At 38.9% G+C, this 23092-nt stretch overlaps 1 protein-coding gene across 1 annotated transcript; it reads right to left on the bottom strand.

The window, feature by feature from the left end:
- Positions 1-291: 291 nt before the first annotated feature.
- Positions 292-22344, bottom strand: si:dkey-162h11.3 (mucin-17). Its single transcript, XM_056460821.1, has 15 exons — positions 22271-22344; positions 15620-22188; positions 15467-15528; positions 15245-15366; positions 8490-15089; positions 8046-8230; positions 7870-7931; positions 7527-7648; positions 6508-7361; positions 6313-6377; positions 3045-3229; positions 2845-2957; positions 2694-2758; positions 2202-2380; positions 292-848 (listed from the first exon to the last, which is right to left on the bottom strand). The coding sequence occupies exons 1-15, from the start codon at positions 22317-22319 to the stop codon at positions 757-759; spliced, it is 15324 nt and encodes a 5107-aa protein (XP_056316796.1). The 5' UTR covers positions 22320-22344; the 3' UTR covers positions 292-756.
- Between the last annotated feature and the right edge of the window lie 748 nt (positions 22345-23092).

Here is a 23092-nt window from a genome sequence, read left to right as displayed (position 1 = left end):
GCGCTGCGGAAATAATCACTAGCACACATTCAAGTGCAGTTTGTCTGCATGTATTGGTTTTTTGAGCTTTATCATTTCCTGCTAGTCCTGATTGAATTGTTTTACGCATCTCGTAAATCTAAAGAATCAACAAGGAACTTAAACAAGAATGATGAATCACACCGTAGATATGACAGATGAGATGTCAGAAATTAAACCAAGAATGGAGAAAGACTCAGAATTAATGCATTTATTCTGATCATTTGCATTGAGACAATAAATAAATAAGCAGATTTAATGAATTCCAATAATTTACCACACTGTGCAACTATATGTATATATATATATATGTATATATTTTTGTAATTTATACATTGCATTTACATATTTATAAATGTTTTTATATTACATTTCAATACTTAAATACATTGGTAGAGCATGAGGTTTTACTGAATTTAAGTTAAAATCTCTCTCTTTTTTTAAACCACATCCAAGGAAAGTGCATATGAACAAACAATACATTGATGAAAATAGAAGAAAATGCCCTTTACAAGGATCGGAAACAAAACCCAAAGACACTATAGTGCCGTTTAATAAATTAGAGAAAGTGTTTGAATGTCAGGGTTTATCCAGAACTTGAGCTGAAAGTGGATGCGCTGCACCGTAGCTTCAAGATCTAGTTTGTTTTTGTTGAGAGTCCTTCTCTTGAGTAGGTGTGGAAAATACATTCATTTGTGTCTCAATCGTTCATATTGATCATACGTGCAGTGGTTATGATCAAATAAACCGGGGAAGCAGAAGAGACGCAGCCGTCAGGAGTAAAGCAGTCAGCACACTGATCTTACTGCTGACTTCTCCTGATGAATACGCTGTTTACAGGAAAAGAGAACAAGACAGAGTTTATTTAGTACATATCATTCACCGTCAGTGTGGAATATTAACTCAAGCACATCTATGTGAATACAGTATGTTAGTCTGTATTTATCACTTGGCGATAGGAGAATACATGATTCTGATTGGTCAATCATCAAATTCTGAGGATGACAACCAAAGCTTTTTAGCTTTTTAACAGTTATATGCATTAAAATAAGGGTAGATGAAGATAATGCTTTTAATTTCAAACCAGTTATTGCATTAAGTGAAGTTTATTTATGAACTAATTCGAGAGGATCACATGTTTATGATTGCTTGCGGCTGGTCCCACATTATTCAATTTATGATTCACCAATCAGACGATTCCTAAGCCATTATAAACACCCTCAGTTCCATATCACAGCCATCTTCGTTTTGAAGAACCCCCCCTTCCACCCCTACTCCTCCTCCTTTCCTAGATGGGTGGCATGGTGGCTCAGTGGTTAGCACTGTCGCCTCACAGCAAGAACGTCACTGATTCTTGTTATTACCAAGCCAGCTGACGTTTCTGTGTGGAGTTTACACGTTCTCCCCGTGCTCACGTGGGTTTCCCCCGGGTTCCCCGGTTTCCTCCCATCGTCCAAAAACATGCAACTTAAGTTAATTGACTAATCCAAATCAGCACCATAGACATGCTCCTAGTAAGTAGTCATCTCTTAAGAGCAATCACTATCTGTTCATTAGCTTCTACAACAGGGGAGTTCTCCAGATCTACCTGTGCTAAAACTCCCCTCTTGCCCTGCAAATGGGAAGGAGCCCCGGGCTCGAGGATCTTATGAGCTCAGGGCTCTCTCCCGGGACAGCATGCCAAACAAGCTTCATAATCAATCATCAGCTCAGTGAGAACTCTTGAAAACAATACAAAATGTTATAGATAATTTTAGGTTTTCGATTATATTGGTCAATCAAGAGAAACATTATTTTGTAGTTATGCTCTTAACTGTTAAGTGCTATCTTTTTGTGCTAATAATAGATAGGTTAGGGTTAGGTTGTTCTGCGTTCAGTTTTTCTTTCTGCAAGCTTTTCATTTAATTAAAGAGCTAGTAGATTATTACTACTACTACTAGATCATTGTTTTATGTCTAATAGATTAGTTTTGTGTCCAGTAGCCATGTCATAGTCAGTATAATGTACATCCAGCCGGTGATTATTGCAGAATAAACCCTTCAGTCTTACACAACAGCTGCTGATAAACCTGTCGCACTTTATTCTACAATAACCTCCAGCTATATGTACATTATCCCTTACTTAATACAATGTCAAAGTAATTAATGTTTTGTTGTAGTACAAGATTAAAGCACACCACTTACCTGTATTATTTACTATTATTGAGTAAGTGTAGATCTCGAAGGGTAACGTGTTGTTCCTGGCTGCTCGGACTATAGTGTTCACTATCTGGGTGTCACTGGGCAGAGCTGTGCCGGCTGCGAATGCTAAATCCATGCTGTTCCGGATTGACGGCACAATCTTTGATTTCACACCGGCATCACTAGAGAGAGTTTTTAATCAAGATTTAGTCAAGAAAACTGACTTGTATATTTGAAGCTGGATTTAACCCTCCTGTTGACACTTTCTCCACTTCTGCAGGTGCTTTTATCATTATAAAATACACTCTTTACTCTAGTCAGAATCATTGATGGAACACTAATGAGGGAAAACCTGGACATTCACAGGATTTGTGTTAAAATAGAGAAATAAATTTGAGGCTTGAAGTTAAGTTGGTTTAGTGAAGGCAAAGGCTGAATAGTGTATATTATAGGACAACTGGAGGGTTCAGGACACGCAAGCGTACATATGCTTACCTGAAGTTTGTTAAAGATATGGTGCTGAATGATACTGGGTAGTCATAGAAGAAAAAGGGCTCAAGCTGTAACACAAGAGCAGTTGCACAATATTGGTTTTCTGTTTTCGAAGACGATACACCAAATTCCTAAATGAATCCATCACACTTACCCCTGTTTTTATCATCATTGCCCTGTTCTGGAATTCGGTGGTAGATTTATTTAAAAGAGCAGCCGTTAAGGTTCCATTGGTCAGGATTATCACTGGAATGATCTGCAGTGATTCTGTAAAGATAAAACAGTTCATTGGTTGCAGTCTTCGATAGATGCGAACACTGAATATATCAGAAGACAGATTCCTGCTAAACTTACTGATAACCATAATAGTGTTGACATCCACACTGAGGTTGAAGCCCGAGGCTGGATTTAAAGCTGCATCTTTTAGAGCCTGCACAATGTCGTTGTTGTCAGGAATGGGTTCAGTGGAGTTTTGGTTGAACACTATTTCAAGGTCAACCTGTACATTTTGTTCTATTGCCCTCATTTTGCTCACAGCTCTGAAAGAAAACACATAACGTTTGTGTTAAAGTCTGCCCGTGTGGAAGTGGTGAAGATTTAGTCTTTTTAAAGGTGCTGTATGCAAGTTTATGACTGTCCTAAACTATAAAAATACCATGATATGTTTGCAGATGTTTAGGAAACATGTTGAGTGAACATGTTTATCTCTAAAACAGTTCTAAAGTTATTCTCCTTTAAAAATGTATGTTCTGCGCTGCAATGTCAAAAACGTTTGTTTTGATCTCTGTAACTCCGCCCACTGCCAGATTAACCAATTGTGTTTCAGCACCATGCGTTTCCTTGGTGAAAAACAGTGTATTTCATTGCAACCATGGCTGAAAATGTAACCTCTGAAGGGCAGTAGCAGTCTTCGAAATGAGACGCAGATTTAGAGAATCCTCAAACTTTATTTTTTTAATAAGAAATAGGGCTGCAACTAATGATTGTTTTAATAATTAATAATAATCATTAATATTAACTATTAAAATATTAATAATCTGCCTATTCTTTTTTTCGATAAATCAGATTTATCAGAACAACAACAAAAGCATTCATTTCCAACCCTTTATTCAAAAACAGAACTAAGATCTTTAGAAAGTGCACACACATGCTGTCCTCAAACATCCCTGAGCTGTTATAATAATAATAATAGTTATAATAATAATAATAATTAAAAAAAAAATAATAAAAAACTAACTTAGTAGTTTTGTCCTGTTTTCAATCCAAATATCTAAAAAAATTAAGATCAAGATACATGCTAGACACATGAAAAGTGATTGTTTGCTTAAAACAAGCTAAATTAATTGCCAACGGGGTAAGAAAAATAATCTTAGTGAGATAGTTTTAAGCATCACTTCATTTTCTCATGTCATTTTTCTTGTGTAGTCTTGATTTAAGATTTACATATTTGTATTGGAAACGAGACGAAATGACTAAGTAAGAAAAGCTTTTTTGTTGTGCAGCTATACATGACAACAGATGGAGAAAGGAATGATCCAAAGAAGTCTAGTGAATAAAAACATGTGTTGAGTCTTGCGATGCAAAGTAACTCTACCCCCGCTGCTTTACTACTGTTGTTAACTCTTTCACTGGTGAGTTTAATATATTCTGTCTGGCCCCGGGAGTGAGTTTTGTTCATTATTATTTTAGAACGTTCACTCTTAATGTTTCTGTGGCGACGCGTCGTGTTTGTCACGTGACACTGCAGCCACAATAGCGCTGTATGACAGATGAAGCCCTTTTATTGTGCTGTTCCATTTCAATACAAAATATTCACACGATATTCCATTCACAATAACATGTAAGAGACTGTTTATTGTTGTTCAAAAGACGTATAAATGATTTTGATTGAACTTTATTGTTACTTTCACTGCATGTATCTGATGTGAATAATACACATCGGCAAATTATATTTGAATAGTTTTTTAGACTTCTATAGACTTCTATAGACTATAGTCTTGTGTGTTTTACAAACCCTAAATGTGTTGTTTTACTAGTACTTGTGTGTATTTATATGTCTAAAACATAAAATAAGCATTGGGTGGTTAAAAGCACTGCATAATGTTGATAATATGACACGTCTTTCCCTGGCTCAGCACCAGCCAACACGCCAAAGCTCAGTTTGAATTTTTCACATCAAGCTGGATAAGGAGTAAACACCAGCATCAGGGACTTTACGTTCTTCACTTCAAAACGGAACAAAAGCAGGATTCTGTAGTGATTTACCCTGCTGTTGCTCCCTTCCTCCTCATCAAAGACTCCAGCATGTTTGTGTTTCAGGTGCTGGATCATTGCCGTGGTGCTCCCATCCCATTTAGCATATTTGCCCGTTAACACTCTTTGTTTGTTTATTTAGTGTGAAATGCTCCCACACCTTGGATGACTAGGGTCACATAGATTTCTCTGCATTCGCCATGTATCTTTCCTCTAACGTTACCTCCGCTCGGTTTTTTTTTATTACTCTGTCCTGTCTATGAGGCGCTGAACTCTTGGCATCAGTGCGCAAGAAAGGCAGAGTACGTTCACTCCACTCCGCGCTCAACTAAAGCTTTTTTTAATAATCAAATATCTCTGTGTCACGCGACGGGGCGATTCGATTATGAAATTTGTTACCACCGCTTTTAGTAATCGTTTGTAATCGATTCGTTGTTGCAGCCCTAATAAACAATAGTACAAATATTGCAAATGTTAACATTAGCTGAGCAGTTTTTAAAATGTAAGGCTCGATCTTCAGGCACGCTTGCTCCTGTTAGCATTGTCAATCTGGTAACCTGTGTATGTGTGGGGTCATCATAGGAGGGGTTGAGTGAAAAAACCCTCTTCAATATTTTGAATTTCAGCTACAGTACAAAGTTCAACCACTAGGTGTCAATTCTACATTCATTCATTTATTCATTTTTTCTTTTTGGCTTAGTCTCTTTATTAATGTGGGGTCACCACAGCGGAATGAACCGCCAACTTATCCAGCATATGTTTTATGCAGTGGATGCCCTTCCAGCTGCAACCCATCACTGGGAAACATACACACACACTCATTCATACACATACACTACGGACAATTTTTAGCTAACCCAATTCACCTATACCCCAAGTCTTTTGACTGTGGGGGAAACCGGAGCACCTGGAGGAAACCCACGCCAACACGGGGAGAACATGCAAACTCCACACAGAAATGCCAACTGACCCAGCCGAGGCTGGAACCAGCGACCTTCTTGCTGTGAGGCAATCGTGCTACCCGCTGCGCCACCATGCAGCCCATCAATCCTACATACTGCACCTTTAATAATCAATAAAATGCGTCTGTACACATCCATTCATCCTATAAATTAGAGTGCTGATTCAGTAGCTACTCCATAACTCTGGAAATGTTTGCAGGAATGATTGAAACCATGAAAATTACAGGAATATTGCTCCAGGATCAACATGGATGTTAATCCAGTATTGCGTCTTACTTGGCAAAATCACATCCGCCAAATTATACATCACAAATAAAACTCATATTTTTTATGTGAGGTCAAAAACCGTCGTCTATCTCGAAGGGCTGAAGCATGTAATTATGTAATAATGCAAACTGGAAACTCACCTGAATGCAAGCACGATAACCCTCAGGAAAAGAGCTCCATACTTCATTTTATATACTTTGTCACACTGTGGAATAAATTTGGAAAAAGGAGGTTTTGAATGGATCAAAAAGATCAAATTCAATGAAGAATTTATTTCTTTTACAAGCTAAAATTGCACCTCCTTGCTGGTGATATTGCGTCTTAAAGAAACTCACCTCTTGCTCAACTTCTTTTGCCAAGTTCTTAAATGCTAGAGATGTTGCGTCTTCCAGATCTGAAGTGAATACTATTAAAATGACCATCTCTATGGCTACAATTGGTGGAGGACGTGTTGGTAATGCTGTTGTAGTTGAAACCACAGATGTTGCTTTTGTTGTTGCGGTGGTTGTCGGTGGTGTTGTGGTTGGTGTTGTTTTGGTTGTTGTTGTTGTTGTAGTTGTTGTGGTGGTTGGTGGTGGTGTTGTAGTTGTGACTATTGCTGGTTTGGTTGTGGTGGTTGTTTGACTGTTTGTGACTGAAGGTTCTAGGGGTGGTGTTGGTTTAAGTAAAGGGGTGGTTTGAATTGTAGTAGTTGCAGGAAGGCTTGGAGTTGTCGATATACTGGAAAATACCGTTGTAGCTTGAACTGTACTGATAGGTTGGGATGTTGTCGTCCACTGGATTGTTATTGTCGACTGTGGTTGTAAAGTGGTTGACGTTGTCTGTTGGGTGGTAACTACTGTTGCAGTGTTTGATGTTGGCTGGATAGTAGTTGATGCAGATGGCAATGTTGTTGTGGTTGGGATTGTCGCAGTTGTAGATATAGCTGTAGCTAGAGTTGGTGTCATTAGTGAAATTGTTGAGAACGTAGACTTAGTTGTAGCTGTTGTAGTTGTTGTTGACTGTGCATCAGTTGTAGTTTGGATTAGAGTTTGTTGTGAAGAGGTCAGGTTTGCTGCTGTAACAGGTTGCAATAGAGTTGTTGAGAGGGTTGTAGCCTGAGGGCTGTTTGTAACCTGGGAGTTTTCTGTAACTGTTTGCTGGCTTGTTGTAGTGGATGCAGTGGTTGTAGCATTTTCATCAGGTCTGACTGTTGTTATTTAATATAGGTTGAATGATTGATTGCATCATAGATTTTATTAATATAATTGAAAAACAAAAACAAAAGAGAAGTCAATCAGACAAATGCATAATGTCTGTAAAAATGAAATGCAGTGATAATTTAAACATTTTGTCTATCAAATGATTTACTTACCAGTTACGTTTGTGATATTAAATGTTGTGCTTGCATTGAAGATAGCAATGCTGATCTGCACATCAGTGGGCAGATTGTCCACTGTGAATTCCAAATCCATATATGTGACGATTGAGCCAGGACTACAAAGTATGCAAAGTGTTATACAATATTACTTAAAAATGATTATAGTTGCCATTTGACAAAATCTTTAGCTTGTTTTGTATTTTTAATGTAGTATAAGAGTGTGAAAGGTACAGTGATCAAAACTACCTTTTACTTTACAATGTACATACAGCATAGATACTTGCATGGATATAGCATGAATATCAAAACAATTCAAAAATGAACCAGAAATACTCACCGGAACCTACGAACTTTCAGTCCAAGGAAAGAGATGAAATCTTGTCTTAAGGCTGGTTCGAACTGTGGAAAAGATGGATAGCCATTTTCAATGTGAAGTTTTGAATTCTGTACTGAGTACTTCGTACAAACAATATTGAATTACAAACATATTTAAATGTCTTCTATAAAACTTACTTCATTTTTTACTTTTTGTTCTCGATTTTTGTACTGAGTTGAAAATGAATTCAGCAGTTCAGGATCAAATATTTCATCACAGATAAACATGACAGGTACTGAAGTTGTAAGCAGTGTAGTAGGACTTGCTGCACTTGTAGTGAGTTCCATTACAGTTGTTAGTGGCTCTGTTGTAGACTGTAGTGCTGTTTTTGAAGAATGAATAAAAGAATACATCTCAGTTAAACCTTTCAATTAATCAGAGTGAAGCAGAGATTGCTGATTATTTTTAAACAATGATAAATCATAGTAGAACTTTCATAACCTGCCAACCTTCATCATAAATGGAATACAAAATAAATTAATTCTTTTCAACCTCTTTTTAACTGCAGAAATTCCATTGATGATAAACATTTTAACTGTTATTTATAGCAGAAAATATATTAATAAATTTGTCTAACTTACAAAAAAGAGAGCTTTCATGTGAAGCAGTAGTTGTACTGATAGTAGAACCCTGGTCAGTTGTTATAGACTGTGTTGTATCTGTTGGAAGTTGTAATGTAGCCATTGTTGACTGGGCTTCAGTTGTAGTTTGGGTTTCAGTTTGTATGGATTGTGAAGTTGTTGCAAGCTGGGGTGTATTTGTAGACTGGACACTTGTTGAGAATGTTGACTGGGTTGTATCCGTTGGAAGTTCTGATGTGGTAATTGTTGACTGGGCTTTAGCTGTAGTTTGGGTTTCAGTTTGTATGGGTGGTGAAGTAGTAACAGACTGGGGTGTATTTGTAGGCTGGACACTTGTTGAGAATGTAGACTGGGTTGTATCTGTTGGAAGTTGTGATGTGGTAATTGTTGACTGGGCTTTAGCTGTAGTTTGGGTCTCAGTTTGTATGGGTGGTGAAGTAGTTACAGACTGGGGTGTATTTGTAGGCTGGACACTTGTTGTGAATGTAGACTGGGTTGTATCTGTTAGAAGTTGTGATGTGGTCATTGTTGATTGGGCTTCAGTTGTAGTTCGGGTTTCAGTTTGTATGGGTTGTGAAGTAGTTACAGACTGGGGTGTACTTGTAGACTGGGCACTTGTTGAGAATGTAGACTGGGTTGTATCTGTTGGAAGTTGTGATGTGGTCATTGTTGACTGCGCTTCAGTTGTAGTTTTGGTTTCAGTTTGTATGGTTGGTGGAGTAGTTACAGACTGGGCACTTGTTGAGAAGAATGACTGAGTTGTGTTTGTTGGAAGTTGTGATGTGGTCATTGTTGACAGGCCTTCAGTTGTAGTTTGGGTTTCAGTTTGTATGGTTGGTGAAGTAGTTGCAGACAGAGGTGTATTTGTAGACTGGGCACTTGTTGAGAATGTTGACTGGGTTGTATTTGTTGGGAGTTGTGATGTGGTCATTGTTGACTGGGCTTCAGTTGTAGTTTGGGTTTCAGTTTGTATGGATTCTGAAGTAGTTACAGACTGTGGTGTACTTGTAGACTGGGCACTTGTTGAGAATGTAGACTGGGTTGTATCTGTTGGAAGTTGTGATGTGGTCATTGTTGACTGGGCTTCAGTTGTAGTTTGGGTTTCAGATTGTATGGATTCTGATGTAGTTACAGACTGTGGTGTACTTGTAGACTGGGCACTTGTTGAGAATGTAGACTGGGTTGTATCTGTAGGAAGTTCAGATGTGGTCATTGTTGACTGGATTTCACTTGTAGTTTGGGTTTCATTTTGTGCTGGTTGTGGAGTAGTTACCGACTGGGGCGTGTTTGTAGACTGGGCACTTGTTGAGAATGTAGACTGGGTTGTATCTGTTGGAAGTTCTGATGTGGTCATTGTTGTCTGGCCTTCAGTTGTAGTTTGGGTTTCAATTTGTATGGTTGATGAAGTAGTTACAGACTGGGGTGTATTTGTAGACTGGGCACTTGTTGAAAATGTAGACTGGGTTGTATCTGTTGGAAGTTGTGATGTGGTCATTGTTGACTGGGCTTCAGTTGTAGTTAGGGTTTCAGTTTGTATGGATTCTGAAGTAGTTACAGACTGTGGTGTACTTGTAGACTGGGCACTTGTTGAGAATGTGGATTGGGTTGATTCTGTTGGAAGTTCTGATGTGGTCATTGTTGTCTGGCCTTCAGTTGTAGTTTGGGTTTCCATTTGTATGGTTGGTGAAGTAGTTACAGACTGGGGTGTATTTGTAGGCTGGGCACTTGTTGAAAATGTAGACTGGGTTGTGTCTGTAGGAGGTTCTGATGTGGTCATTGTTGTCTGGCCTTTAGTTATAGATTGGGTTTCAGTTTGTATGGTTGGTGGAGTAGTTACAGACTGGGCACTTGTTGAGAAGGTTGACTGGGTTGTGTCTGTTGGAAGTTGGGATGTGGTCATTGTTGACTGGGCTTCAGTTGTAGTTTGGGTTTCAGTTTGTATGGATTCTGAAGTAGTTACAGACTGTGGTGTACTTGTAGACTGGGCACTTGTTGAGAATGTAGACTGGGTTGTATCTGTTGGAAGTTGTGATGTGGTCATTGTTGACTGGGCTTCAGTTGTAGTTTGGGTTTCAGATTGTATGGATTCTGAAGTAGTTACAGATTGTGGTGTACTTGTAGACTGGGCACTTGTTGAGAATGTAGACTGGGTTGTATCTGTTAGAAGTTCGGATGTGGTCGTTGTTGACTGGATTTCACTTGTAGTTTGGGTTTCATTTTGTGCTGGTTGTGAAGTAGTTACAGACTGGGGCGTGTTTGTAGGCTGGGCACTTATTGAAAATGTAGACTGGGTTGTATCTGTTGAGAGTTCTGATGTGGTCATTGTTGTCTGGCCTTCAGTTGTAGATTGGGTTTCAGTTTGTATGGTTGGTGGAGTAGCTACAGACTGGGCACTTGCTGAGAATGTAGACTGGGTTGTATCTGTTGGAACTTGTGATGTGGTCATTGTTGACTGGGCTTCAGGTGTAGTTTGGGTTTCAGTTTGTATGGTTGGTGGAGTAGTTGCAGACTGGGCACTTGCTGAGAATGTAGACTGGGTTGTATCTGTTGAAAGTTGTGATGTGGTCATAGTTGACAGGCCTTCAGTTGTAGTTTGGGTTTCAGTTTGTATGGTTGGTGAAGTAGTTGCAGACTGTGCACTTGCTGAGAATGTAGACTGGGTTGTATCTGTTGAAAGTTGTGATGCGGTCATAGTTGACAGGCCTTCAGTTGTAGTTTGGGTTTCAGTTTGTATGGTTGGTGAAGTAGTTGCAGACTGGGGTGTATTTGTAGACTGAGCACTTGTTGTGAATGTTGACTGGGTTGTATCTGTTGAAAGTTGTGATGTGGTCATTGTTGACTGGGCTTCAGTTGTAGTTTGGGTTTCAGTTTGTATGGTTGGTGAAGTAGTTGCAGACTGGGGTGTATTTGTAGACTGAGCACTTGTTGTGAATGTTGACTGGGTTGTATCTGTTGAAAGTTGTGATGTGGTCATTGTTGACTGGGCTTCAGTTGTAGTTTGGGTTTCAGTTTGTATGGATTCTGAAATAGCTACAGACTGTGGTGTACTTGTAGACTGGGCACTTGTTGAAAATGTAGACTGGGTTGCATCTGTTGGAAGTTCGGATGTGGTCATTGTTGACTGGGCTTCAGTTGTAGTTTGGGTTTCAGTTTGTATGAATTCTGAAGTAGTTACAGACTGTGGTGTACTTGTAGACTGGGCACTTGTTGAAAATGTAGACTGGGTTGTATCTGTTAGATGTTCGGATGTGGTCATTGTTGACTGGATTTCACTTGTAGTTTGGGTTTCATTTTGTGCTAGTTGTGAAGTAGCTACCAACTGGGGCATGTTTGTAGGCTGGGCACTTGTTGAGAATGTAGATTGGGTTGTATCTGTTGGAAGTTCTGATGTGGTCATTGTTGTCTGGCCTTCAGTTGTAGTTTGGGTTTCAATTTGTATGGTTGGTGAAGTAGTTGCAGACTGGGCACTTGCTGAGAATGTAGACTGGGTTGTATCTGTTGAAAGTTGTGATGTGGTCGTAGTTGACAGGCCCTTAGTTGTAGTTTGGGTTTCAGTTTGTATGGTTAGTGAAGTAGTTGCAGACTGGGGTGTATTTGTAGACTGGGCACTTGTTGTGAATGTAGACTGGGTTGTATCTGTTGGAAGTTGTGATGTGGGCATTGTTGACTGGGCTTCAGTTGTAGTTTGGGTTTCAGATTGTATGGATTCTGAAGTAGTTACAGATTGTGGTGTACTTGTAGACTGGGCACTTGTTGAGAATGTAGACTGGGTTGTATCTGTTGGAAGTTCGGATGTGGTCATTGTTGACTGGATTTCACTTGTAGTTTGAGTTTCAGTTTGTGCTGGTTGTGGAGTAGTTACCGACTGGGGCGTGTTTGTAGACTGGGCACTTGTTGAGAATGTAGATTGGGTTGTATCTGTTGGAAGTTCTGATGTGGTCATTGTTGTCTGGCCTTCAGTTGTAGATTGGGTTTCAATTTGTATGGTTGATGAAGTAGTTACAGACTGGGGTGTATTTGTAGACTGGGCACTTGTTGAGAATGTAGATTGGGTTGTATCTGTTGGAGGTTCTGATGTGGTCATTGTTGTCTGGATTTCACTTGTAGTTTGAGTTTCAGTTTGTGCTGGTTGTGGAGTAGTTACCGACTGGGGCGTGTTTGTAGACTGGGCACTTGTTGAGAATGTAGATTGGGTTGTATCTGTTGGAAGTTCTGATGTGGTCATTGTTGTCTGGCCTTCAGTTGTAGATTGGGTTTCAATTTGTATGGTTGAAGTAGTAGTTACAGACTGGGGTGTATTTGTAGGCTGGGCACTTGTTGAAAATGTAGACTGGGTTGTATCTGTTGGAAGTTGTGATGTGGTCATTGTTGACTGGGCTTCAGTTGTAGTTAGGGTTTCAATTTGTATGGATTCTGAAGTAGTTACAGACTGTGGTGTACTTGTAGACTGGGCACTTGTTGAGAATGTAGATTGGGTTGTATCTGTTGGAGGTTCTGATGTGGTCATTGTTGTCTGGCCTTCAGTTGTAGTTTGGGTTTCAATTTGTATGGTTGGTTGAGTAGTTACAGACTGGGCACTTGTTGAGAAGGTTGACTGGGTTGTGTCTGTTGGAAGTTGTGATGTGGTCATTGTTGACTGGGCTTCAGTTGTAGTTTGAGTTTCAGTTTGCATGGGTTGGAAAGTAGTTACAGACTGGGGTGTATTTGTTGACTGGGCACTTGTTGAGAATGTAGACTGGGTTGATTCTGTTGAAAGTTGTGATGTGGTCATTGTTGTCTGGGCTTCAGTTGTAGTTAGGGTTTCAGTTTGTACGGTTGGTGAAGTAGTCACAGATAGGGGTGTATTTGTTGGCTGGGCACTTGTTGAGAAGGTTGACTGGGTTGTGTCTGTTGGAAGTTGTGATGTGGTCATAGTTGACAGGCCTTCAGTTGTAGTTTGGGTTTCAGTTTGTATGGATTCTGAAATAGTTGCAGACTGAGATGTATTTGTAGGCTGGGTACTTGTTGAGAATGTAGACTGGGTTGGATCTGTTGGAAGTTCTGATGTGGTCATTGTTGTCTGGCCTTCAGTTGTAGATTGGGTTTCAGTTTGTATGGTTGGTGAAGTAGTAACAGACTGGGGTGTATTTGTAGACTGGGCACTTGTTGAAAATGTAGACTGGGTTGGATCTGTTGGAAGTTCTGATGTGGTCATTGTTGTCTGGCCTTCAGTTGTAGATTGGGTTTCAGTTTGTATGGTTGGTGGAGTAGTTACAGACTGGGCACTTGTTGAGAAGGTTGACTGGGTTGTGTCTGTTGGAAGTTGTGAAGTGGTCATGGTTGACTGGATTTCACTTGTAGTTTGGGTTTCATTTTGTGCTGGTTGTGAAGTAGTTACAGACTGGGGCGTGTTTGCAGCCTGGGCATTTGTTGAAAATGTAGATTGGGTTGTATCTGTTGGAAGTTCTGATGTGGTCAATGTTGTCTGGCCTTCAGTTGTAGTTTGGGTTTCGATTTGTGTGGTTGGTGAAGTAGTAACAGACTGGGGTGTATTTGTGGACTGGGCACTTGTTGAAAATGTAGACTGGGTTGTATCTGTTGGAAGTTTTGATGTGGTCATTGTTGTCTGGCCTTCAGTTGTAATTTGGGTTTCATTTTGTGTTGATTGTGAAGTAATCACAGACTGGAGTGTATTTGTAGTTTGGGTTTCAGTCTGTGCTGGTTGAGAAGTAGTTACAGACTGGGGTGTATTTGTAGACTGGACACTCATTAAAAAGGTTGACTGGGTTGTATCTGTTGGAAGTTCCGATATGGTTATTGTTGACTGGGCTTCAGTTATAATTTGAGTTTCATTTTGTGTTGGTTGTGAAGTAATTACAGACTGGGTTGTATTTGTAGACTGGGCACTTGCTGAGAATGTAGACTGGGTTGTATCTGTTGGAAGTTCTGATGTGGTCATTGTTGTCTGGCCTTCAGTTGTAGTTTGGGTTTCAGTTTGTGCTGGTTGTGAAGTAGTTACAGGCTGGGGTGTATTTGTAAACTGGGCACTTGTTGAGAATGTAGACTGGGTTGATTCTGTTGGGAGTTGTGATGTGGTCATTGTTGTCTGGCCTTCAGTTGTAGTTTGGGTTTCATTTTGTGCTGGTTGTGAAATAGTTACAGACTGCGGTGTATTTGTAGACTGGGCACTTGTTGAAAATGTAGACTGGGTTGTATCTGTTAGAAGTTCTGATGTGGTCATTGTTGACTGGATTTCACTTGTAGTTTGGGTTTCATTTTGTGCTGAGTGTAAAGTAGTTACAGACTGGGGTGTACTTGTAGACTGGGCACTTGTTGAAAATGTAGACTGGGTTGTATCTGTTGGAAGTTGTGATGTGGTCATTGTTGACTGGATTTCACTTGTAGTTTGAGTTTCAGTTTGTGCTGGTTGTGAAGTAGTTACAGACTGAGGTGTACTTGTTGGCTCTGCACTTGTTGAGAATGTTGACTGGGTTGTATCTGTCGGAAGTTGGGACGTGGTCGTGGTTGTCTGTGCTTCACTTGTAGTTTGAGTTTCATTTTGGCTTGTTGCAGTTGTTCCAGTGGTTGTTTTAGATGTTGTAGCATTTTCATCTGGCCTGACTGTTGTTTTTGAACGTAGATAGTTGGGTGTTTTGTAGATTTTTTGGATTATTGTTGATAAAAAAAAAAATAGATGTTAAATTAGTCCAAGTGATACATTTATATAGAAATTTTCTTTAAAAATATTTTTTCACCTCTTCATCTGATTTACTTACCTTGTACACTGGTGATATTAAATGAGGTGTTTGCATTGATGAAAACAGCTCTGATCTCATCATCAGTGGGCAAATTGTTCACTGTGAATTCCAAATCTATAAATGTGACGACTGAACCAGGACTACATAAAGAGATTTAAATGTTAAAGTTTAGATAAGTAAGTTGTAAAGGTAGTATCAACATTTTGCAGGAATAAAAAAAATCAAGAAATAAATACTCACAGGAACCGAAGAACATTCAGCAAGAGGAAGGCAGTAAATTTGTTTGTTAAGATCGGCTCAAACTGTGAAAAAGTTGCAAATTAAGTCACATTAGAAATTAGTTCTCTACTGTGTACTCTGTAGTAAATATGACATTTTTTTTACACAACCTACTTCATGCATGACTTTTTGTTCTCGATTTGTATATTGAGGTGAAGATGCATTCAGGAGTGCAGGATCAAATGTCTCATCACAGGTAAACACGACGGGTACTATAGTTGTAAGCAAAGTTGTTGAGGGATTCATACTAGGTAAATTTGTTCTAAATATTGTAGTTGATTGATGTGTTGCTCCTGTTGTTGACAATTCAAATTCTGAATCAGTTATAAATTGTGTTGGTATTTCAGTAACATGGGTAGGTACTTCTGATGTGGATGCAGTTGTCAATTCTAGTTTCCCAGGAGTTGTTGATGTTCCACTGAACACTGTAGTTGATGGCTCAGTCGTTCCAATAGTTGGCATTTCTGTTTCCTCCGAGTCTGACGTAAATGGTGTTGGTATTTTTGTAAAACTGTTAGATACTTCTGATGTAAATACCGTTGTCAGTTCTGGTGCCTGAGTAGTTGATTGTTCATTAACCTCTGTAGTTGACTGATTGGTGACTCCTCCAGTTGCCATTTCAATTTCATCTGTTGTAAATGTTGTTGGTTTTTCCGTAACACTGGTGAATATTTTTGATGTAACAGCTGTTGTCAAGTCTAGTTCCTCAGGAGTTGTTAATTCTCCTGTGATCTCTGTAGTTGATTGATCAGTCACTCCCGTTGTTGGAATTTCAGTTTCCTCTACCAAATCTGTTGTAAATGAAGTTGATATTTTTGTTACACTTGTTGGTACTTCTGATGCAAGTACTGTTGTCAATTCTAGTTCCTCAGAAGTAGTTGATTCTCCAGCAAACTCTGTAGTTGATTGATCGCTGACTGCTCCAGATGTCATCTCTGTTAAATCTGTCATAAATGGAGTTGATATTTTCGTAATACTGGTAGATACTTCTGATGTAAATGCTGTTGTCAAATCTAGTTGCTCAGGAGTTGTTGGCTGTCTGGTGACCTCTGTAGTCAATTGATCAGTGACGCCTTCAGTTGTCATTTCAGTTTCCTTTGTTAAATCTGTTGTAAATGGAGTTGGTATTTCCGTAATACTGGTAGATACTTCTGATGTAAATGCTGTTGTCAAGTCTAGTTCCTCAGGAGTTGTTGATTCTCCAGCGACCTCTGTAGTTGATTGATCAGTGACTCCTCCAGTTGTCATTTCAGTTTCCTCTGTTAAATCTGTCATAAATGGAGTTGATATTTCCGTAATACTGGTAGATACTTCTGATGTAAATGCTGTTGTCAAATCTAGTTGCTCAGGAGTAGTTGGCTGTCTGGTGACCTCTGTAGTCAATTGATCAGTGATGCCTTCAGTTGTCATTTCAGTTTCCTTTGTTAAATCTGTTGTAAATGGAGTTGGTATTTCCGTAATACTGGTAGATACTTCTGATGTAAATGCTGTTGTCAAGTCTAGTTCCTCAGGAGTTGTTGATTCTCCAGCGACCTCTGTAGTTGATTGATCAGTGACTCCTCCAGTTGTCATTTCAGTGTTCTCTGTTAAATCGGTCTTAAATGCTGTTGTCAAGTCTAGTTCCTCAGGAGTAGTTGATTCTCCAGTTACTTCTGTAGTCAATTCGTCAGTGACCTCTTCAGTCGGCATTTCTGATTCCTCTGTCAAATCTGTCATATATTTTGTTGATATTACTGTGATGCTGGTAGATACTTCTGATGTAAATGATGTTGTCAGTTCTTCTTCCTCAGGAGTAGTTACTTCTCCAGTGACCTCTGTGGTCAGTTGATCAGTCACTCCAATAGTTGACATTTCAGTTTCCTCTGTCAAATCAGTTGTTAACGGTGTTGGTAATTCTGTAAAACTGGTAGATACTTCTGATGTAAATGCTGTTGTCAATTCTCCTTCAGGAGTAGTTAATTCTCCAGTTACCTCTGTAGTCAGTTGGTTAGTTACACCGTTGGTTGTCATTTCAGTTTCCTCTGTTGAATCTTCAGACGAGTCAGTTGTAAATTGTGTTGGTATTTCTGTGAAACTGGTAGAAACTTCTGATGTAAATGCTGTTGTCAATTCTGGTTCCTCAGGTGTAGTTGATTCTCCTATTACCTCTGTAGTCAGTTGATCAGTTACTATTGCAGTTGGTTTTTCTGTTTCCTCAGTTGAACCTTCAGATGAATCGGTTGTAAATTGTGTTGGTATTTCTGTGAAACTGGTAGATACTTCTGATGTAAATGATGCTGTCAGTTCTTCTTCAGGAGTAGTTACTTCTCCAGTGACCTCTGTGGTCAGTTGATCAGTTACATCAAAAGTTGACATTTCAGTTTCCTCTGTCAAATCAGTTGTTAATGGTGTTGGCATTTCTGTGAAACCGGTCGATACGTCTGATGTAAATGCTGTTGTCAATTCTTCTTCTTCAGAAGTAGTGGATTCTCCAGTTACCTCTGTAGTCAGTTGATCAGTTACACCATTGGTTGTCATTTCAGTTTCCTCTGAGTCTTCAGATGAGTCAGTTAGATATTGTGTTGGTATTTCTGTGAAAGTGGTAGATACTTCTGATGTAAATGATGTCAGTTCTTCTTCAGGAGTAGTTACTTCTCCAGTCACCTCAGTTGTCAGTTGATCAGTTTCTTCAACAGTTGTCATTTCGGTTTCCTCTGTTGAATCTTCAGATGAATCAGTTGTAAATTGTGTTGGTATTTCTGTGAAACTGGTAGATTCTTCTGATGTAAATGATGTGGTCAGTTCTTCAGGAGTTGTTACTTCTCCAGTGACTTCTGTGGTCAGTTGATCAGTCACTCCAATAGTTGACATTTCCGTTTCCTCTGTCAAATCAGTTGTTAATGGTGTTGGTATTTCTGTGAAACCGGTCGATACATCTGATGTAAATGCTGTTGTCAATTCTCCTTCAGGAGTAGTTAATTCTCCAGTTACCTCTGTAGTCAGTTGGTTAGTTACACCGTTGGTTGTCATTTCAGTTTCCTCTGTTGAATCTTCAGATGAGTCAGTTGTATATTGTGTTGGTATTTCTGTGAAACTGGTAGAAACATCTGATGTAAATGATGTCAGTTCTTCTTCAGGAGTAGTTACTTCTCCAGTCACCTCGGTTGTCAGTTGATCAGTTACTTCAACAGTTGTCATTTCGGTTTCCTCTGTTGAATCTTCAGATGAATCAGTTGTAAATTGTGTTGGTATTTCTGTGAAACTGGTAGATACTTCTGATGTAAATGATGTCAGTTCTTCTTCAGGAGTAGTTACTTCTCCAGTCACCTCGGTTGTCAGTTGATCAGTTACTTCAACAGTTGTCATTTCGGTTTCCTCTGTTGAATCTTCAGATGAATCAGTTGTAAATTGTGTTGGTATTTCTGTGAAACTGGTAGATTCTTCTGATGTAAATGATGTGGTCAGTTCTTCAGGAGTTGTTACTTCTCCAGTGACTTCTGTGGTCAGTTGATCAGTCACTCCAATAGTTGACATTTCAGTTTCCTCTGTCAAATCAGTTGTTAATGGTGTTGGTATTTCTGTGAAACCGGTCGATACATCTGATGTAAATGCTGTTGTCAATTCTCCTTCAGGAGTAGTTAATTCTCCAGTTACCTCTGTAGTCAGTTGGTTAGTTACACTGTTGGTTGTCATTTCAGTTTCCTCTGTTGAATCTTCAGATGAGTCAGTTGTAAATTGTGTTGGTATTTCTGTGAAACTGGTAGAAACTTCTGATATAAATGCTGTTGTCAATTCTTCTTCAGGAGTAGTTGATCCTCCAGTTACCTCGGTTGTCAGTTGATCAGTTACATCAACAGTTGTCATTTCAGTTTCCTCTGTTGAGTCTTCAGATGAGTCAGTTGTAAATTGTGTTGGTATTTCTGTAAAACTGGTAGATACTTCTGGTGTAAATACTGATGTCAATTCTCCTCCTTCAGGACTAGTTAATTCTCCAGTTACTTCTGTAGTCAGTTGATCAGTTACGTCAACAGTTGTCTTTTCAGTTTCCTCAGTTGAATCTTCAGATGAATCAGTTGTAAATTGTGTTGGTATTTCTGTGAAACTGGTAGATTCTTCTGATGTAAATGATGCTGTCAGTTCTTCTTCAGGAGTAGTTACTTCTCCAGTGACTTCTGTGGTCAGTTGATCAGTTACATCAAAAGTTGACATTTCAGTTTCCTCTGTCAAATCAGTTGTTAATGGTGTTGGCATTTCTGTGAAACCGGTCGATACGTCTGATGTAAATGCTGTTGTCAATTCTTCTTCTTCAGAAGTAGTGGATTCTCCAGTTACCTCTGTAGTCAGTTGATCAGTTACACCATTGGTTGTCATTTCAGTTTCCTCTGAGTCTTCAGATGAGTCAGTTAGATATTGTGTTGGTATTTCTGTGAAAGTGGTAGATACTTCTGATGTAAATGATGATGTCAGTTCTTCTTCAGGAGTAGTTACTTCTCCAGTCACCTCAGTTGTCAGTTGATCAGTTACTTCAACAGTTGTCATTTCGGTTTGCTCTGTTGAATCTTCAAATGAGTCAGTTGTAAATTGGGTTGGTATTTCTGTGAAACTGGTAGATACTTCTGATGTAAAAGCTGTTGTCAATTCTCCTTCAGGAGTAGTTGATTCTCCTGTTACCTTTGTGATCAGTTGATCAGTTACAGCAAAAGTTGTCATTTCAGTTTCTTCTGTTGAATCTTCAGATGAGTCAGTTGTAAATTGTGTTGGTATATTTGTGAAACTGGTAGATAAATCTGATGTAAATGATGTTGTCAATTCTAGTTCTTCAGGAGTAGTTACTTCTCCAGTGAACTCTGTTGTTAATTGATCAGTCACTCCAAGAGTTGACATTTCTGTTTCCTCTTTCAAATCTGTTGTAGGTTGTGTTGGTATATCTGTGAAACTGGTAGATACTTCTGATGTAAATGCTGTTGTCAGTTCTTCTTCTTCAGCAGTAGTTAATTCTTCAGTGACCTCTGTAGTTGATTGATCAGTCACTCCTGCTGTTGGCATTTCAGTTTCCTCAGTTGAATCTCCCAATGAATCAGTTGTAAATTGTGTTGGTATTTCTGTGAAACTGGTAGATACTTCTGATGTAAATGCTGATGTCAATTCTAGCTCCTCATGAGTAGTTAATTCTCCAGTGACCTCTGTAGTCAGTTGATTAGTTACTCCTATAGTTGGCATTTCTGTTTCTTCTGTTGAATCTTCTGATGAATCAGTTGTAAATTGTGTTGGTATTTCTGTGAAACTGGTAGATACTTCTGATGTAAATGATGTGGTCAGTTCTTCTTCTTCAGGTGTAGTTACTTCTCCAGTGACCTCTGTTGTTACTTGATCAGTTGCTCCAATGGTTGCCATTTCTGTTTCTTCTGTCAAATCTGTTGTAAATTGTGTTGGTATTTCAGTGAAACTGCTTGGTATTTCTGATGTAAATAGTGTTGTCAGTTCTAGTTCTTCAGGAATAGTTGATTCTCCAGGGACCTCTGTAGTCAGTTGATCAGTTACTCCAGCAGTTGGCATTTCAGTGTCCTGTGTTAAATCTTGAGATGAATCAGTTGTGTATGGTGTTGGTATTTCTGAGAAACTGGTAGATACTTCCTCAGGAGTAGAAGATACTCCAGTTTCCTCTGTTGTCAGTTGATCAGTTGGCATTTTGGTTTCCTCTGTCAAATCTGTTGTAAGTTGTGTTGGTATTTCTGTGAAACTGGTAGATAAGTCTGACGTAAATGTTGTCGTCAATTCCATTTCTTCAGGAATAGTTGAATCTCCAGTGAACTCTGTAGTCAATTGATCAGTTACTCCGACAGTTGGCAATTCGGTTTCCTCTGTCAAATCTGTTGTAAGTTGTGTTGGTATTTCTGTGAAACTGGTAGATAAGTCTGATGTAAATGTTGTCGTCAATTCCATTTCTTCAGGAATAGTTGAATCTCCAGTGAACTCTGTAGTCAATTGATCAGTTACTCCGACAGTTGGCAATTCGGTTTCCTCTGTCAAATCTGTTGTAAGTTGTGTTGGTATTTCTGTGAAACTGGTAGATAAGTCTGACGTAAATGTTGTCGTCAATTCCATTTCTTCAGGAATAGTTGAATCTCCAGTGAACTCTGTAGTCAATTGATCAGTTACTCCGACAGTTGGCAATTCGGTTTCCTCTGTCAAATCTGTTGTAAGTTGTGTTGGTATTTCTGTGAAACTGGTAGATAAGTCTGATGTAAATGTTGTCGTCAATTCCATTTCTTCAGGAATAGTTGAACCTCCAGTGAACTCTGTAGTCAATTGATCAGTTACTCCAAATGTCGGCAATTCAGTTTCCTCTGTCAAATCTGTCGTAAGTTCTGTTAGTGTATCTGCAATGCTGGTGGTTAATTCTGATGTAAATTCTGTTGTCAATTCTCCAGTGACTTCTGTTGTCATTTGATCAGCCAGTCCTCCAGTTGGCATTTCAGTTTTCTCTGTAAAATCTGTTGTCAGCTCCGTTGTTAATTTTAGTTCCTCATCAGTACTTTGTTCATAAGTGAAATCCACAGTTGTTTCTTCAGCTGTAATTGCAGTCTCTGATTTTGCTGTTATAATTGGCATAATAGACCCTTCTAGTGTTGACAGTTCATAGTCGTCTAACGAAGATGTGGAGAATAGTTGCATTTCTGAAATGCCATCATTGGTCGATTCATCTGTAGACAATGTACATTTTTACTCAGTAATTTCTTTTCATGGCATTTGAAGTAATTGTGCAAGATGATGAAGTGATCTCACCTGTTAAACTGGTTATAGATTCAGCAGTGCTTCTTGTAATTGATTCCATAGATATTTCTGATGAAAGTCTATCAGTTGTGTTTGTTGCAGAATCATTTGTGAAATTGATGTTAGATTCTGGTGTGATTCCCTCAGTTAAGTCTGTGGGGCTTGTAGCATCAGCTGTCGTTATTAACTGAGCTGTAATTACAGTGCATAATGAAATGTCAGATCATGTAAAAACAGAGGGTTGAACAATTTAACATTTTCAAATAAATGTGAAAAGACAAAACCTGACCTATTAATATAAAAGTTGTGGTCATCAGTGTTGTTCTCCACATCTTGATATCTGTGGGAATTGATCACATTTAATTAAGAACTCAAAGTACTGTATAAACCTTCTCCTCTGCATTTCTCAATTCTTTTCTGCCCGCAAACAAGTCTGACACACCCGGTTCTGGTCATTGAGCGCTTGAATAATGAGCAGATGAATTGAAAGAGGTGTGTTAGATATTTTTAACTTAAGAAAAGTGCAGTGGGAGAGCGTTTGACAGTCATTGTTTGCCAGTTTTACTATACTTCGGCTTCGAGGAAACACTTAAGGAAGCTAAGCCAGTGAATAATTCAAGAATTTCTCGGAGACAACTAGTAACTCAAGATTTCTTTTTCTTTTGTGGGTTCAAAATGGGTCATGGGTCACTGTAGGAACACTTTTGTAGTTTTGTGCTCAATTATTTTCACTTAAAAGTGGCCCTTTTATCTATCAGCTGTAATATATCTTGAATATTTCAGATGCTTTTGTTCTAATATGAAACATTTCAATGTGTTTGTGTCTTTAATCTG

Source organism: Danio aesculapii, chromosome 7, assembly GCF_903798145.1.
Source record: "Danio aesculapii chromosome 7, fDanAes4.1, whole genome shotgun sequence".
NCBI lineage: Eukaryota > Metazoa > Chordata > Actinopteri > Cypriniformes > Danionidae > Danio > Danio aesculapii.
The sequence above is the reverse complement of the archived record's forward strand: the minus strand, read 5'-3'. Positions and strand labels throughout refer to the sequence as shown.